The sequence below is a fragment of the Zerene cesonia genome, unplaced genomic scaffold, assembly GCF_012273895.1.
Source record: "Zerene cesonia ecotype Mississippi unplaced genomic scaffold, Zerene_cesonia_1.1 Zces_u001, whole genome shotgun sequence".
NCBI lineage: Eukaryota > Metazoa > Arthropoda > Insecta > Lepidoptera > Pieridae > Zerene > Zerene cesonia.
The window spans coordinates 3,396,042-3,409,002 of NW_024045131.1; the positions used below are offsets into that span (position 1 = coordinate 3,396,042).

General features: G+C 42.7%; 1 protein-coding gene and 1 non-coding gene across 2 annotated transcripts in view; one reads left to right on the forward strand and one right to left on the reverse strand.

Moving 5' to 3' along the window:
• The window catches only part of LOC119838094 (ankyrin repeat domain-containing protein 50), a gene marked incomplete at its 5' end in the record, with an annotated part of 34,835 nt that overhangs the window by 7,019 nt on the left and 14,855 nt on the right, over positions 1-12,961 (reverse strand). Inside the window, 16 exons of the mRNA XM_038363905.1 lie at positions 88-227; positions 575-687; positions 934-1,074; positions 1,723-1,806; positions 2,922-3,068; positions 3,507-3,576; positions 4,104-4,284; positions 5,145-5,328; positions 5,746-5,844; positions 6,231-6,421; positions 7,171-7,312; positions 8,164-8,345; positions 9,040-9,110; positions 9,761-9,940; positions 11,117-11,260; positions 11,954-12,096. Of these exons, the coding sequence (XP_038219833.1) occupies positions 88-227; positions 575-687; positions 934-1,074; positions 1,723-1,806; positions 2,922-3,068; positions 3,507-3,576; positions 4,104-4,284; positions 5,145-5,328; positions 5,746-5,844; positions 6,231-6,421; positions 7,171-7,312; positions 8,164-8,345; positions 9,040-9,110; positions 9,761-9,940; positions 11,117-11,260; positions 11,954-12,096 (2,212 nt within the window). The remainder of the gene's footprint in view (positions 1-87; positions 228-574; positions 688-933; positions 1,075-1,722; positions 1,807-2,921; positions 3,069-3,506; positions 3,577-4,103; positions 4,285-5,144; positions 5,329-5,745; positions 5,845-6,230; positions 6,422-7,170; positions 7,313-8,163; positions 8,346-9,039; positions 9,111-9,760; positions 9,941-11,116; positions 11,261-11,953; positions 12,097-12,961) is intronic.
• Trnav-uac lies at positions 10,623-10,695 on the forward strand. The gene has a single exon. It is a non-coding gene; the product is annotated as a tRNA-Val (tRNA).

The window sequence follows — 12,961 nt, forward strand, 5'->3', positions numbered from 1 at the left end:
ACCACGTTGGCCAAATGCAGGTTGCGGATCACCATATCAGTTTCCATTAAAACACATAAATAGATATAGTATATCGGAGCGCGTCACCTGAGCTTGGCGTCGCAGTCGCGCGCGGGCGCGGGGGCGGGCGCGGGCGCGGGCCGGTCGCCGCGCGCGCGCTCGCGCCGCGCCCAGCCGCAGCGCGCCACTTGCTGCGCGAACGACAGCGACGGCGCCGGCTTCGCGACCTGGAATTGTACCACGTACACTTGTCGTTACAATCAAAGGACTGTCATCTCCATCACTATGTATATAAAAAACTAGCTTCCGTCCGTAACGTTGAATTGCGTTGTATTGCGTTGTGTTGCGTTGTGTTGCGTTGTGATGCGTTGTGTTTCGTTGCGTTGTGTTGCGTTGTGTTGCGTTGTGTTGCGTTGTGATGCGTTGTGTTTCGTTGCGTTGTGTTGCTTTGTGGTGCGTTGTGGTGCGTTGTGTTGCTTTGTGGTGCGTTGTGTTGCGTTGTGTTGCGTTGTGGTGCGTTGTGTTGCGTTGTGTTTCATTGCGTTGTGTTGTGTTGTGGTGTATTCTACTGTACCTTATCCACATTGTCGTCTTGTTCATGAGATCTGTTCGAGCCTCCAGTGAGATTCGACGATGACTTAGTGGAGTTGGAACTGTGCACGCTTCGCCGCTTGTATTCCGGCGAGCCTGGAATTTTATAACACAGCAATAAAGATGGTCAATTTAAGGCCCATATTTAAATTGTACCGCAAGTTAGATCATTAAAAGACTATATATGTTTATTGGTCCTTCGAGCCACCTTCAAAATAACGATATTACTTATTTTACTTATTAAATAAATAAGTACATTTTGCATATAGTTTTATAGCATTCAAATGCTTTATAAATAAGCAAACTTTCATAGAATAGAAACAATGTAATGACGACCCTCACCCGTCCGCAGCGGCGCCAGCAGGTCGTCGTCCTGCGCGTGCGGCGTGAGCGCGAGCGGCGCGGAGGGCGCGCTCCAGCGCTCCAGCAGGCGGCATATGTTCGCGTGCCCGGCGCGCCACGCCACTTTAGCGGGCGTTCGACCTGGGCCGGTTCAAATCGAATTTGAAATGTGGATATATATGTTGTTCGTTACTGAACGATAATTTTTTATGAGTGCGATTTCATATTTTTAAAATAAACTACTCTAGAAAGTCGTTAATTATTAAAGTCGCTAATAAAAAATACGATTAGGTCAAAATCAAATCAAATTGAAGTTGAAATCATCACAACACACACACGTACACGCACTCACTCAAGTACGCACTCAAAATTAGTTGCGTGCATCATATATCTTCAATTGACCGACTCCATTTGCAATTTGCATCAATATGCTACTCCTACTTATATTATAAATGCGAAAGTTTGTAAGGATGTGTGTGCGTTTGTTGCTAGTTCACGCAAAAACTACTGAACCGATTGCAATGAAATTTGGTACGTAGACAGCTGGACAACTGGAATAACATATAGGCAACTTTATATCCCGATGTTCCTACGGGATACGGATTTGTCGCAGCTAGTTTTTTTATAATTTCTGGCAACACATATTCGATTTGTTTTATCATCTCTTCAAACCTGCAAGAATGCAAAACGTAAGGAACCCATACCATATATGGGATTTAGGCTGAAATTGTTACGTTCCACATAGGTAACGTGGGGGCGTGGGCCAAGGGGCGTGGGGCACAAACTCACCGCAATGATCCGCCTGGAGCGGATCGGCCCCGTGCTGTAGCAGCCACAGCACGCACTCCTCGTGACCCTCCTGCGCTGCGATGCCTGTATGTATAACAACGAATATAGCTTTTGCATACGAACCATCTTCTTTAATTACTCTATGTATTAAAACACACCCCATCTCAAATCTGCTGCGTAATTTGAAAGATCTAAGCCTACAGACATGGGGACGGTGAAAAACGGCTTTTTTTGAATCAGTATAGTACAATATACTATTGAAATAAGTAACTAAAACAGTGTGTCTTTCTTATTTCAAAATGAACGGGTTTGATTCCCAATTTAAAAAAATCTGACTAAAGTTTTAGTCTTTATCGAAATTGGCCTCGAATCTTCTTTCAATATTTTTCAATATCCACTTTTTCTCTCACTTCTCTCTCTCTCTCTCTCTGGGATCTTGCATACCACACTTAGTTACAAAATATATTATATTTCTACTACCTATACTTACGAATATAATCATGTCATGCACATTCGTTATAATTGCAATATTACACTTATATTAAAATTGCGAAAGTTTGTTTGTTTGGATGTTTGTCCGTTAATTACGCTGAAATTACTGAACCAATTTTGATGAAATTTGGTATATTGATAAGGTATGAGCTTACTTGGGTGATAGGATACTTTTTATCTCGACTAAATACTCCCTTGGGGTAAAATAGGAATCTCGATTACTGGGCGGAGCCGAGACAAGCGTCTTGTGATGTTATAACATTTTCATTTGTGTCTTTAATTTCTCGAATCCTGACTAGATACCGAAACCTAAGTAAAATTAAGATGTACTTATCCTACATTAGCAAAAAGTGTACTACTACATCCGGCGAGATAAATAAATCCTTACTACCCGTACTATTGTCATAAATGCGAAGTGCGCATTATGGTACGGTCATAGCGGGCAACTGAGCTGTTGGCTCGCCTGATGGTAAGTGATCACCATCGCCCGCTTTTAAGGGATTAGAGGCAAAGAAAGGATTTGATCAGTAGAAGGAGGGAACGGACGGGGAAGGTTGAGGAAAAGGAAACGGGTCTCCAACTCCCCAGGTACGAAACACTGCTTTCTGTGGAGGGTGTGGTACTTCGGAGCGAGCTGGTCCACTTCGTGTCGAAGCGTGGTCGAGCGAGCACACAGCAGCATACAGCAGCATACAGCACATACATACCGAGCGGCGTGGCGCCCTGCGTGCACACCGCGGCCGGGTCGGCGCCGTGCGCCAGCAGCGCGCGCAGCGCCGCCGCGCGGCCGCGCCACGCCGCCGCGTGCAGCGCCGTGCGCGCGCACCGGTCGCGCCCGTCCACCGCCGCGCCGCCTAAGCGGTGCACATACATACATCAATATTTGCACATAACAATAACATACACGCACATACGAACGCACACACGCACGCGCACGCGTACGCACACGCACGCACGAACGAACAAACAATAAAAAGTTAACCACTTAACAGAACTAAATCAAATTTAAATGGAACGCGATAAACATCAACTTACAAATTAAAATGAATCATCAAAATCAATTCACCTAGTCGAAAGTGCTGCCGTAACAATCTCATTAAAAAAACTACAAGTTGAATTAAGAACCACTTTTTTGGATCTATTGATTGTTATATTCAATACTCATTAGTCACACGCACACATACAGAAGAAAACACACAGAAGAATGCATGGATGCACACACTCGCACACGTATGCACAAAACTAAATTATATAATAGATACGATATACATAATTATAAAAAGAATACTTACCAACTTTAATGAGCAGGTTAACCATCTCGGTGTGACCCTGCCAGGCCGACACGTGCAATGGCGTGCGACCCTGAAAACATATTAAAAAAATATTAATCCGGGGACAAAAAGTAGAATAAATTTTTACGTATGCGAAAAGCCTATAAAAATAAATTTAGTAGAATATTTTGTATTCCTTAGCTAAAAAATCTTGAATTTTGTTTTATTTTTGTTTTTAATTTTATCTACCCTCTTATATTTAAGTCATTTGTAATATATATAATAGCTGACCCGGAAAAGGCTCTTCTGCCTTATTCTTGTCATTTATGGTTATAAAAAAATAGATTTATCCGATTCTCAGACCTAAAGATACCCGGTCCACCCGTATCGCAGGAGTAAGGTAACTGACATTGTGGCACGAGAATTTTATTTATAAAATATTAGCTGCGCCCCGCGGTTTCACCCACGTAAGTTCGTAACCCGTAGGAATATCGGGATAAAAAGTTGCCTATATGTTATTCCAGTTGTCCAGCTGTGTACGTACCAAATTTCATTGCAATCGGTTGAGTAGTTTTTGCGTGAAAGAACAAACCCCCCCCCCCCCCCCCCCCCCCTCACCTCGGTGTCGCAGCAGTGCACGGCGGCGCCGGCGGCGAGCAGCTGGCGCGCCATGGCGAGCCGGTTGTCGAGCGCGAGCACGTACAGCGTGCTGCGCCGGTCCGCGTCCAGCGCGTCCAGCGCCGCGCCGCGCGCCACCAGCCACGCCACCGTCTCGAACTGCCCCTCCAGCGCCGCCAGCCTGCGGCCGCCCGGGGAGAGAGAGAGAGAGAGAGAGAAGGTTAGTAGTGTACTGGCCGATAACTATGAGCGCCCCCACCCTTTAGGGGGGAGGGGGATATATTAGTAGTGTATCGCGTGAATGATTATTTATTTATTTATTATTTAATTATTTACATAGTAACAAGTAATTTTCAGGTTTTACCCCAAAGCATTACATGTTTAGTTTGCATGAAAAAATGTAAAAAATAGGATACAATTTTCATTTTGCACTTAATTATTTTAAAACATTTGATTTATATATATTCATGGACGTATTAAATAAATCTGTCTCCGGTAGCAGAGAGAGAAAATCGTTTACTGATTACACACGCTAATTACTACTACGTTTACTAATAATTATGAGCGCCCCCACCCTTAAGGGAGGGGGAAAAGATTAGTAGTTTACTGCATGAATATTTGTATTCACCCGAAAAAAGGTCACAGCTTTTACAAAATTCATCAAACGACAACGATTCCCTCAAACGCAAAGGGAATCCAGCCAATGAGTTGGGAAAACTGTTTTTAGGTTTGTGATTCGATAGCTCTGTAAGAAATCAACCGATTGACACAATTCAGCTGTAACCAAGCTGGGAAAAGAATTTTTCTTTTGATTGCGTGTTACATATATTCATTAGTACTATATATATGTATGTGTGTATGTATGTATATATGTTTATTCTTTTGACTGGCACTACAACAAGGGGCTTCTGTAAATCAGCGCATTACGCGTAACATATACTGAGTGTTAAAGTCCACCTTTTTATTATACGTTCCTAACGACTTTGCGATGTTAAATGAAAATTCTTTGTTTTCTTTCTTTCTCTCTTTCAAAACACTCACCTGAGCGCGGTCTTGCCGTCGTGCGCCCGCTGGTCCACGGGCGCGTTCCACTTGTCCACGAGCAAGGTGACCAGGTCCAGGTGTCCCTCCTGCGCCGCCAGCAGCAGCGGCCCCTTCCCCTCGTTGTCCGCTTCGTCGACCTTCGCGCCCGCCTCCAGGAGCGCTTCGCAGACTTCTATGTGGCCTGGGTGGGGGCAGTTTGCGGATGAGCGTGTACAATACACTTTGAACGTTACTGCCACCGAGATAAGGTGTAAATTTCAATGATTTTATACAACGCCGCTTGAGACGATTATTATTAGTACGCCAATGGTTTTTTAGCACGCTTTTATTAGCTTCACCTGTATGTTCGTATTTTATATATTTAACCGACTTCTTTAAATCGATTCTGAACCACTACAAACGGGCAGATTAAATTCAAATTTCGTGTATGTATAAAAAAATCGGTGACAATACGATAATTTAATGAGTTTATCATATTATACTGATCTGGTACGCCGGAATTATAAAATAAATTCCTTCACTGACAGAGCAAGTGAGACAATTTAGTCTATCATTAAAGTGTTTAAGTCCATCGTTTAAATTACTTCTTTTTTTTTACCTTCAAAAGCGGCGTAATGCAAGGGCGTCCAGCCCGAGTTGTCCCGGTGGTGCTCGTCCAACCCGCGGTCCAACAGCTGACGTACCACTTCCACGTTGCCTGCGGACAAAACGCATGCACTTTACGTAAACGCCTTTGCGTAAGACGATGCAGTTCTTTATGTATATTTTTTTAATCAATATAAATTATTATCATGAAAACAAACAACTCGACTGTTATCTTTTTAGCTTTTTTATTGTAATTCCCATTCCAAACTCTAATAAAACAAAAAAGTCTCTACAACGATCACTTAAATAGAAATTTGCGTTCCAATTTTTTTCAAAGTTCCATTTTTATATTTTTGCGGTGCTCCGCGCTTTTACCCACATGGTATCTGATGTTATATAGACAAAAGCTTTAATCAATAAATGGGCAAAACAAAAAAATTCTTCACCTTATTAATATTAGTATAGTTTACATTTGTAAAAATAAAATTGTATTCTTACCCTGCGCAGCCGCAGTGCTTAATACAGTTCTCCCCTCAGCGTCCATAGTGTCCACACAAGCGCCCCAGAAAAGCAACAAACGAACAGTTGCCGCGTGTCCGGCGGAAGCGGCCGCCCATAGCGCCGTACGTCCAGCAGAGTCTGTGGCTTCTATATCCGCTTCCGCTTCGAGTAGCACTTCGCAAATCTCCCTGTGGTTGATGGCGGGGAAGTGAGAATATGTGGCGCGATTAATTTTCAATTTATCTGATCGGTTGTCATTATTGAAGTTTTTGTAAAATTGTGGGCTAAGGATAGAACCCTGGGGCATCCGTGTAAGCTTTGATGGTTGAGATATGAGATTCTTTTTTTTGCGATTTCTGCTATTAAGCATTTCAAGAGAATATGGTTAGTCACATTTATGTCTAAGTGAGACAACAATGTAACATATTTATTTATTGAGCACAATAGAGTTTGGTCTTGTCCATTCGTGAAGTCATTAAATATAAATAAGATAAAAATCTATCGTTTAAACTACATATTAAATAGTGTACATTATTATATTATATAAAAATATACGTTGAGAATAGTAATTATCTAACTAAATAATTAGAATTAGAATGAATGTTTCATTATTTCTAGTTACATAACTATTTCTACTTAATTCTGGGTCAAGGTGCATCATCAAGTAATAAAAAGCAAATCAAGCGCTTTGTCAAATAAACATACAATCAAACACTTTTCATGGTCTTAAAAAATCTTAAATACATTTGCTTCATTTACAACTACATTACATAAATGAAATGAATTTATGTGTCAGAATTTTGGTTACTAAGTTTTATTAAAAAAAAAATTAAAGTCCGCCCAATTCTCCAACAAATTGGCATACATGTACTTATAAATATAGTATTCAATTTGAGAAAAATGGAATATTTATTATTATTAGTAGTTAGAGACATACGTGTGCCCCTCGAAGGCGGCCACGAGCAGCGGCGCGGCGTTGTCGCGGTCGCGGCGCGCCGCGTCGGCGCCGCGCTCCAGCAGCAGCGCGGCGCACGCGGCGCCCGTGCCGCACAGCGCCGCCACCGCCAGCGACGTGCGCCCTGCGTGCACCAACATTGTCATTGTCTGCTGCCACTTGTGCGCTAACCTCCGCTTCGATGTTGGTGGGGGAAGGGGGAGGGGGGAGAGGAAGTTGCGACTTTACGTTCACACACAAAGATATATGATTGAAGATTCAGGATACGTGTATTAGGTCTTATCAAAGGTAGTCAAATTTGTTGAAATTTGAGCAAGAACTAGGTTTAATGTTCAAATATAATATGTTTGCTATTACTGTGTGCAAATCTCCGCGTGGATATTGGTGTGTGTGCTTGTGTGCGAATAGGTGGCGGGATTGATTTTCAATATATCTGATCGGTTGCCAGAAATTTTTATGGGTTAAGGATAGAACCTTGGGGAATCCATGTAAATTTATATGGTCATCAGATTCTATTGATTTAGCGATTTGTGGTGTTAACATTTGATGACAGTATGGTATGAACAATATAACAATCAATCTTCATCATTTCATATTACAACGCGCCGCACGCGGCAATCCATTAGTACACACGTAAAGTCTGCAATTCACCTTACGCCTCTGCAAATGTTCATGGGCGGTGATAGCGCTTACCATCAGCGGACCCACCAGCTCTATTGTCGACGATGATATAAAAAAAAAACCGTTTAACAGTGCTCTGTTATATCCCACATTGTTCTGTGTATGTCTGAGTGTGCGTGTGATTGTGCGTGTGCGTATGATTGTGCGTGTGCGTGTGCGTGTGAGTATGCGTGTGCGTGTGCCTTTGTCTGTGCGTGTACGTATAGATGTATACATGTCGTGCAAGCTAAATTTTCCCACTTTACACTTCTTCCAAATGTTTATAAATATGACATAAAGAAACAATCGTCTCACCGTCCTCGTCGGCGCGGTCGGGGTCGGCGCCGGCGTCGAGCAGCATGCGCACGATGTCCGCGTGGCCCATGTAGGCGGCGGCCATGAGCGCGGTGCGGCCGCACGCGTCGGCGCGGTCCGGCGCCGCGCCGCCCGCCAGCAGCCGCGCCGCCACCGCCTCGTGCCCCGACCACGCCGCCGCGCTGCCGCCCCACACCACACACCACGCACGGTCACACCACGTTACACGTTTACACCTCAATACCATTGTACTAGCTGCGCCCCGCGGCTTCATATGCGTAACTCTGTATCCCGTAGGAATATCGGGATAAAAAGTTGCGTTGTATGTGTTATTCCAATCGTCCAGCTGTCTACGTACCGAAATTCATTGCAATCTGTTCAGTAGTTTTTGCGTGAAAAAGTAACAAACATACACACATCCTCACAAACTGTCGCATTTATAATATTAGTACGATAGGATTAATGATCACAAATTTTCACAAGCAGTGGTGACTCAGTGGTGAGAAGCTCGGACTTCAAAATCGGTAAGTCGAGGTTTTTCAATTTATCTGCGCATGTGGATAACATCACCACTGCTTAAAACAATGAAGGAAAACATCGTGAAAAAACCGGCATGTCCAAGAATCAAAAGTTCGACAACATGTGACATCTGCCAACCCGCACTTGGCCATCGTGGTGGATTATGACCTGAACCCTCATAGGAGGCCTGTGTCCCAGCAGGGAACATATATGGGCTGATGATGATGATGATGAATTTTCACAAAAAACCACAACGAAAAACCATGTGTTTTTAAACAATTATATTATCAGCTCGCGAATTTACGATTGAAATTTGACAATATCATTTGACATTGAATGTCCGATTTGTAAACTTACCGTAGGGCGGTTCGATTGTCGGCGTCCACGCAGTCCACGTCGCATCCGTGCTCCAACAGCACGTCCACTACCTGCGTAACAATAAATGCATGGCAATAATTAAAGTTTTAATGTCTAAACATCATCGATCATCAATTAAACTAAAAAGTAGTCGATAAGAACCAGTTTATATTATTGTCAAGTCGCACAGCCAGCTCGTGCTCGCGTGTAAAATATCTATCAGTAATGGCAACCCGGGTGGCCGAGTGTCGCGACGCAAAGGTTGCTATAGCAATCAGGAATGAGACGCAGCTCCGTCCCCATTTCCATGGCGACGCATTTCTGTTTATACGGTTGCCATAGCAACACGCACGTACACAATTTGTATAACCTTTTAACATTTTGGAGACGAGCTCGCTTCAGTACGAATTAAGCCAGCTCGCAACGGGATACCACATGATACCACACCCCCATGGCGTGTTGCAGTAGCGTGTTACTGCGTTTCGTACGGCGAGCGGGGGAGCCGGAGGCCCGTTTCATTTTTCCTCACACTTTCCAGTCCATTCTTTTTTTCCAGGCATCAATCCTTTCCTCATCCCTTAGCCATAAAAAGCGGGCAGCGAATTCGCCGAGGCATGACCTCTGCTCTGTTCACGGGCAGCGGTGCTCGCTCACCATGAGGCGCACCATGAGGCGCACCATGAGGCGCCCCAGCAGGCGGGTAGCGCGACGCGACAGGTACCTCGCTGTGGCCCGCCCAGGCGGCGGCGCGCAGCACGCTCCAGCCCTCGCCGTCGGCGGCGGCCGCGCTGGCGCCGGCGCGCAGCAGCAGCGCGGCGCAGCCGGCGCGCCCGCTGCGCGCCGCCGCGTGCAGCGCCGTGCTGCCCGTGCTGTCGCGGCTCTCCACTAGCTGAGGACAGCGCTGCAAACAAAAAAAAAACATCAAGTTTTTTTGTGAAAAAGCCACGACAACGTCCATCTTTTTATAATTATCTTTCAATATGCCTTCCTTCATGGTACACTCAGTGCAGTGAGGTAAAAAGACATTATGTAATATTAAACGAAATAAATATTTATTTTTTACAAAAAAAGACCACCGATGTCCCTGAGGGGGGGAAATCCCATTCCAAATTCTAGAATAGAACCAAGTGACAACATTTCTCTCTCAAACACAAAAACAATCATGTCAATTAATTGACAACCCACCTTTTTGGTATGTTGTTATCAAACAACATACCAAAAAGGTGGGTAAAGAAATAAAAATAAAACGAACGCATTATAAAAAAAGTTAAGTACCCACATAAATATTGAGTAAATAACATTTAATTCAAATGTACATTGTATACAAACAACACATTGTTGTTTGTAATATTTATGTATATTAATATTTGTTAATTATTTCAGACCTCTTAACTGTACTACAGTTTGCCTGAAATTAAATAAATATATGAATAAAAAACAATAAAGTCAAAACTTATATGTACAAAAAGCTTTTAACCGGACCCTGACCTACATAACTACATCTCACTTCTCTCAATAAAACTTTCACTATGTACATAATTATATTTGCAATACATTCACTATTTTCGACTTAACCCACATCTGGTTCCGTGGTGTAGTGGTTATCACATCTGCTTTACACGCAGAAGGCCGCCAGTTCGATCCTGGCCGGAATCATATCTTTTTATTATTTTTCTTTATGTTCTTTTTAAACTAAATCGTCTGTTTTCAGACTATTTTATCATGAAAAAGCGAATAGTTCTGTAACTGTTCTTTTTTTTTCCTCTCTATATTTGACTAATCTGTAATCTGTATAAGACAATATGGTTTAGTCTAATTTACACTATTATTATTATAACAATAAGATAAACTTATAAAATTATTGTATTGTCACCGATCCTTGATAAGTGTACAAAGTTTGAATTCAATCTGTCCGTTTAAATGTAAAAATCGAGTCTAAAGGAGTCAGTCACACACAAACAGGAAAAGCTAATAAAAACGTATAAACCTTCGACTATCTTAATAATCATCATCGTCGTCATCATCATCATCAACATCATCATCATCATCATAATCATCACCATCATCATCAGCTCACCTTCAGCAAAGCAGCCAGCGCCTCCTCATCACCCCTGCTGGCCAGCTCGTGTACAGTACTCGGGTCCATCAGCAGCGTATCATCCTGCTCATCACCGGTCGCGTCATTGATCTCTTCACTCTCCACTTGCTGATCCGTGGACAACTGTGGCAATTTAAACCGGGAAATTTATGTAATGTGTGACGTATGGCTGAAATAATGAAACACCAACTACCTATTATGCTATTTATGAAGGCCCTGCCGTATCCTTTATCTTACCCTTACCAGTTCTTTCCTTTGTACCCCTTGTTTAAGATCTATAGTCAGTTTGTATTTTTGTTCACGTGAATTCTATTTTTTTTTTATTTCATTTAAAATAATTAGATAACATGCATCCGTTTATGTTAGTAAATTATCAATTGAGTAGTAAATACATTGTTATTCTATTGTCTTAGCGTTTGTGCATAAAACTCATCTAATGCGATCTTAATTAGGATTTTAAGGATAATTAATGTACTCCTGCGTTATAATCAAACATATGTGTATATTGGTAATTTTTAACATTGTAGCTCAAGGAAATCAACAGAGAATTTGTACGTATGCAGTTTTATCTTTTTAATTGGTGTTAACAAATAGATGACATACATAAGACCGACCGGTTAGCCCTCCGAGAACCCTAATGTTCTCTCTATTCCTTCGCAAAGCTACCAAGCCGTCATCCCCCATTGACCAATTCCGGCTTTATACTAAGAAATCCCCCAAAGTAGCCCCCCCCCGCCCCCCCTCCCATAAAAACCAAAAGGTCTCCCACATTTTCATTCTACCCTTAATTCCACCCCTCCCCCCACCACCACTCACCACATCCCCGTCCGGCTCCCTCGCGCCGTCGGTCCGGCTCAGCTCGAGGAGCGCTCGCAGCACGCGCCTGTCGCGGGGCCAGCGCGCCGTCTCCTCCCCGCTCACCAGCTCCGGCATTATGCTCTCCAAGGTGGAGGGGTCAGCTGGTAACGAAACGAATCAAATCAAAATTATTTACTGTGCACATAGAGAAATAAATTCTACAAAATATATGGGAACGGGATGCGCGAGTTTGGCTCGTGAATAGCAACTAGCGACCCGCCCCGGCTCCGCGCGGATCCAATGCGGATACTAAGTATACTCTCCTACATTATGCACTAGCTTTCCACAATAATCTTATCTATAAAATTCTCGTGTCACAATGTTAGTCTCTATACTCCTCCGAAACGGCTTGACCGATTCCTCTGAAATTTGGTAAGCATATTGGGTAGGTCTGAGAATCGGCCAACATCTATTTTTCATACCACTAAACGATAAGAGTAAGGCAGAACAGCGTTTGCCGGGTGCAGCTAGTATAAGCATAAATTTAATTTTTTAGTTTTATAGCATTGAAATGCGTTATAAATGAGAAATTTTGAAAGAATAGAAAAAAATCGATCACGAGGCAGGATTCGAACCTGCGTTGCTTGCCTAACCGTATAATAATACAAGTATCTAAAAACTAAATCGCCTGCATATTGTCATAACTAGACTTAATTCAAGTGGGACCCACACGGGAGGTTCCAGCTTTCAAATGAAAAGATAAACCATCAAAATCGCTTCGCCCAGTAAATAGTTACGAGATGTCGGTCAACAAATAAATCAATTGCCTGAAAAAAAGCATTACGGTAAGCTTTGTCATATTTGGAGTATGACAACATGGAAATAGACATAAGACATGAATAAATAGAACTACGTATCTTCACACTCATAAATCAAATAAAAATAATACGAATAAAATATAGTTTAAAAAAACTAAAAAACACGCTTTTCAAGCACATCAAACTAAAAACTATAAAATAATTTTTA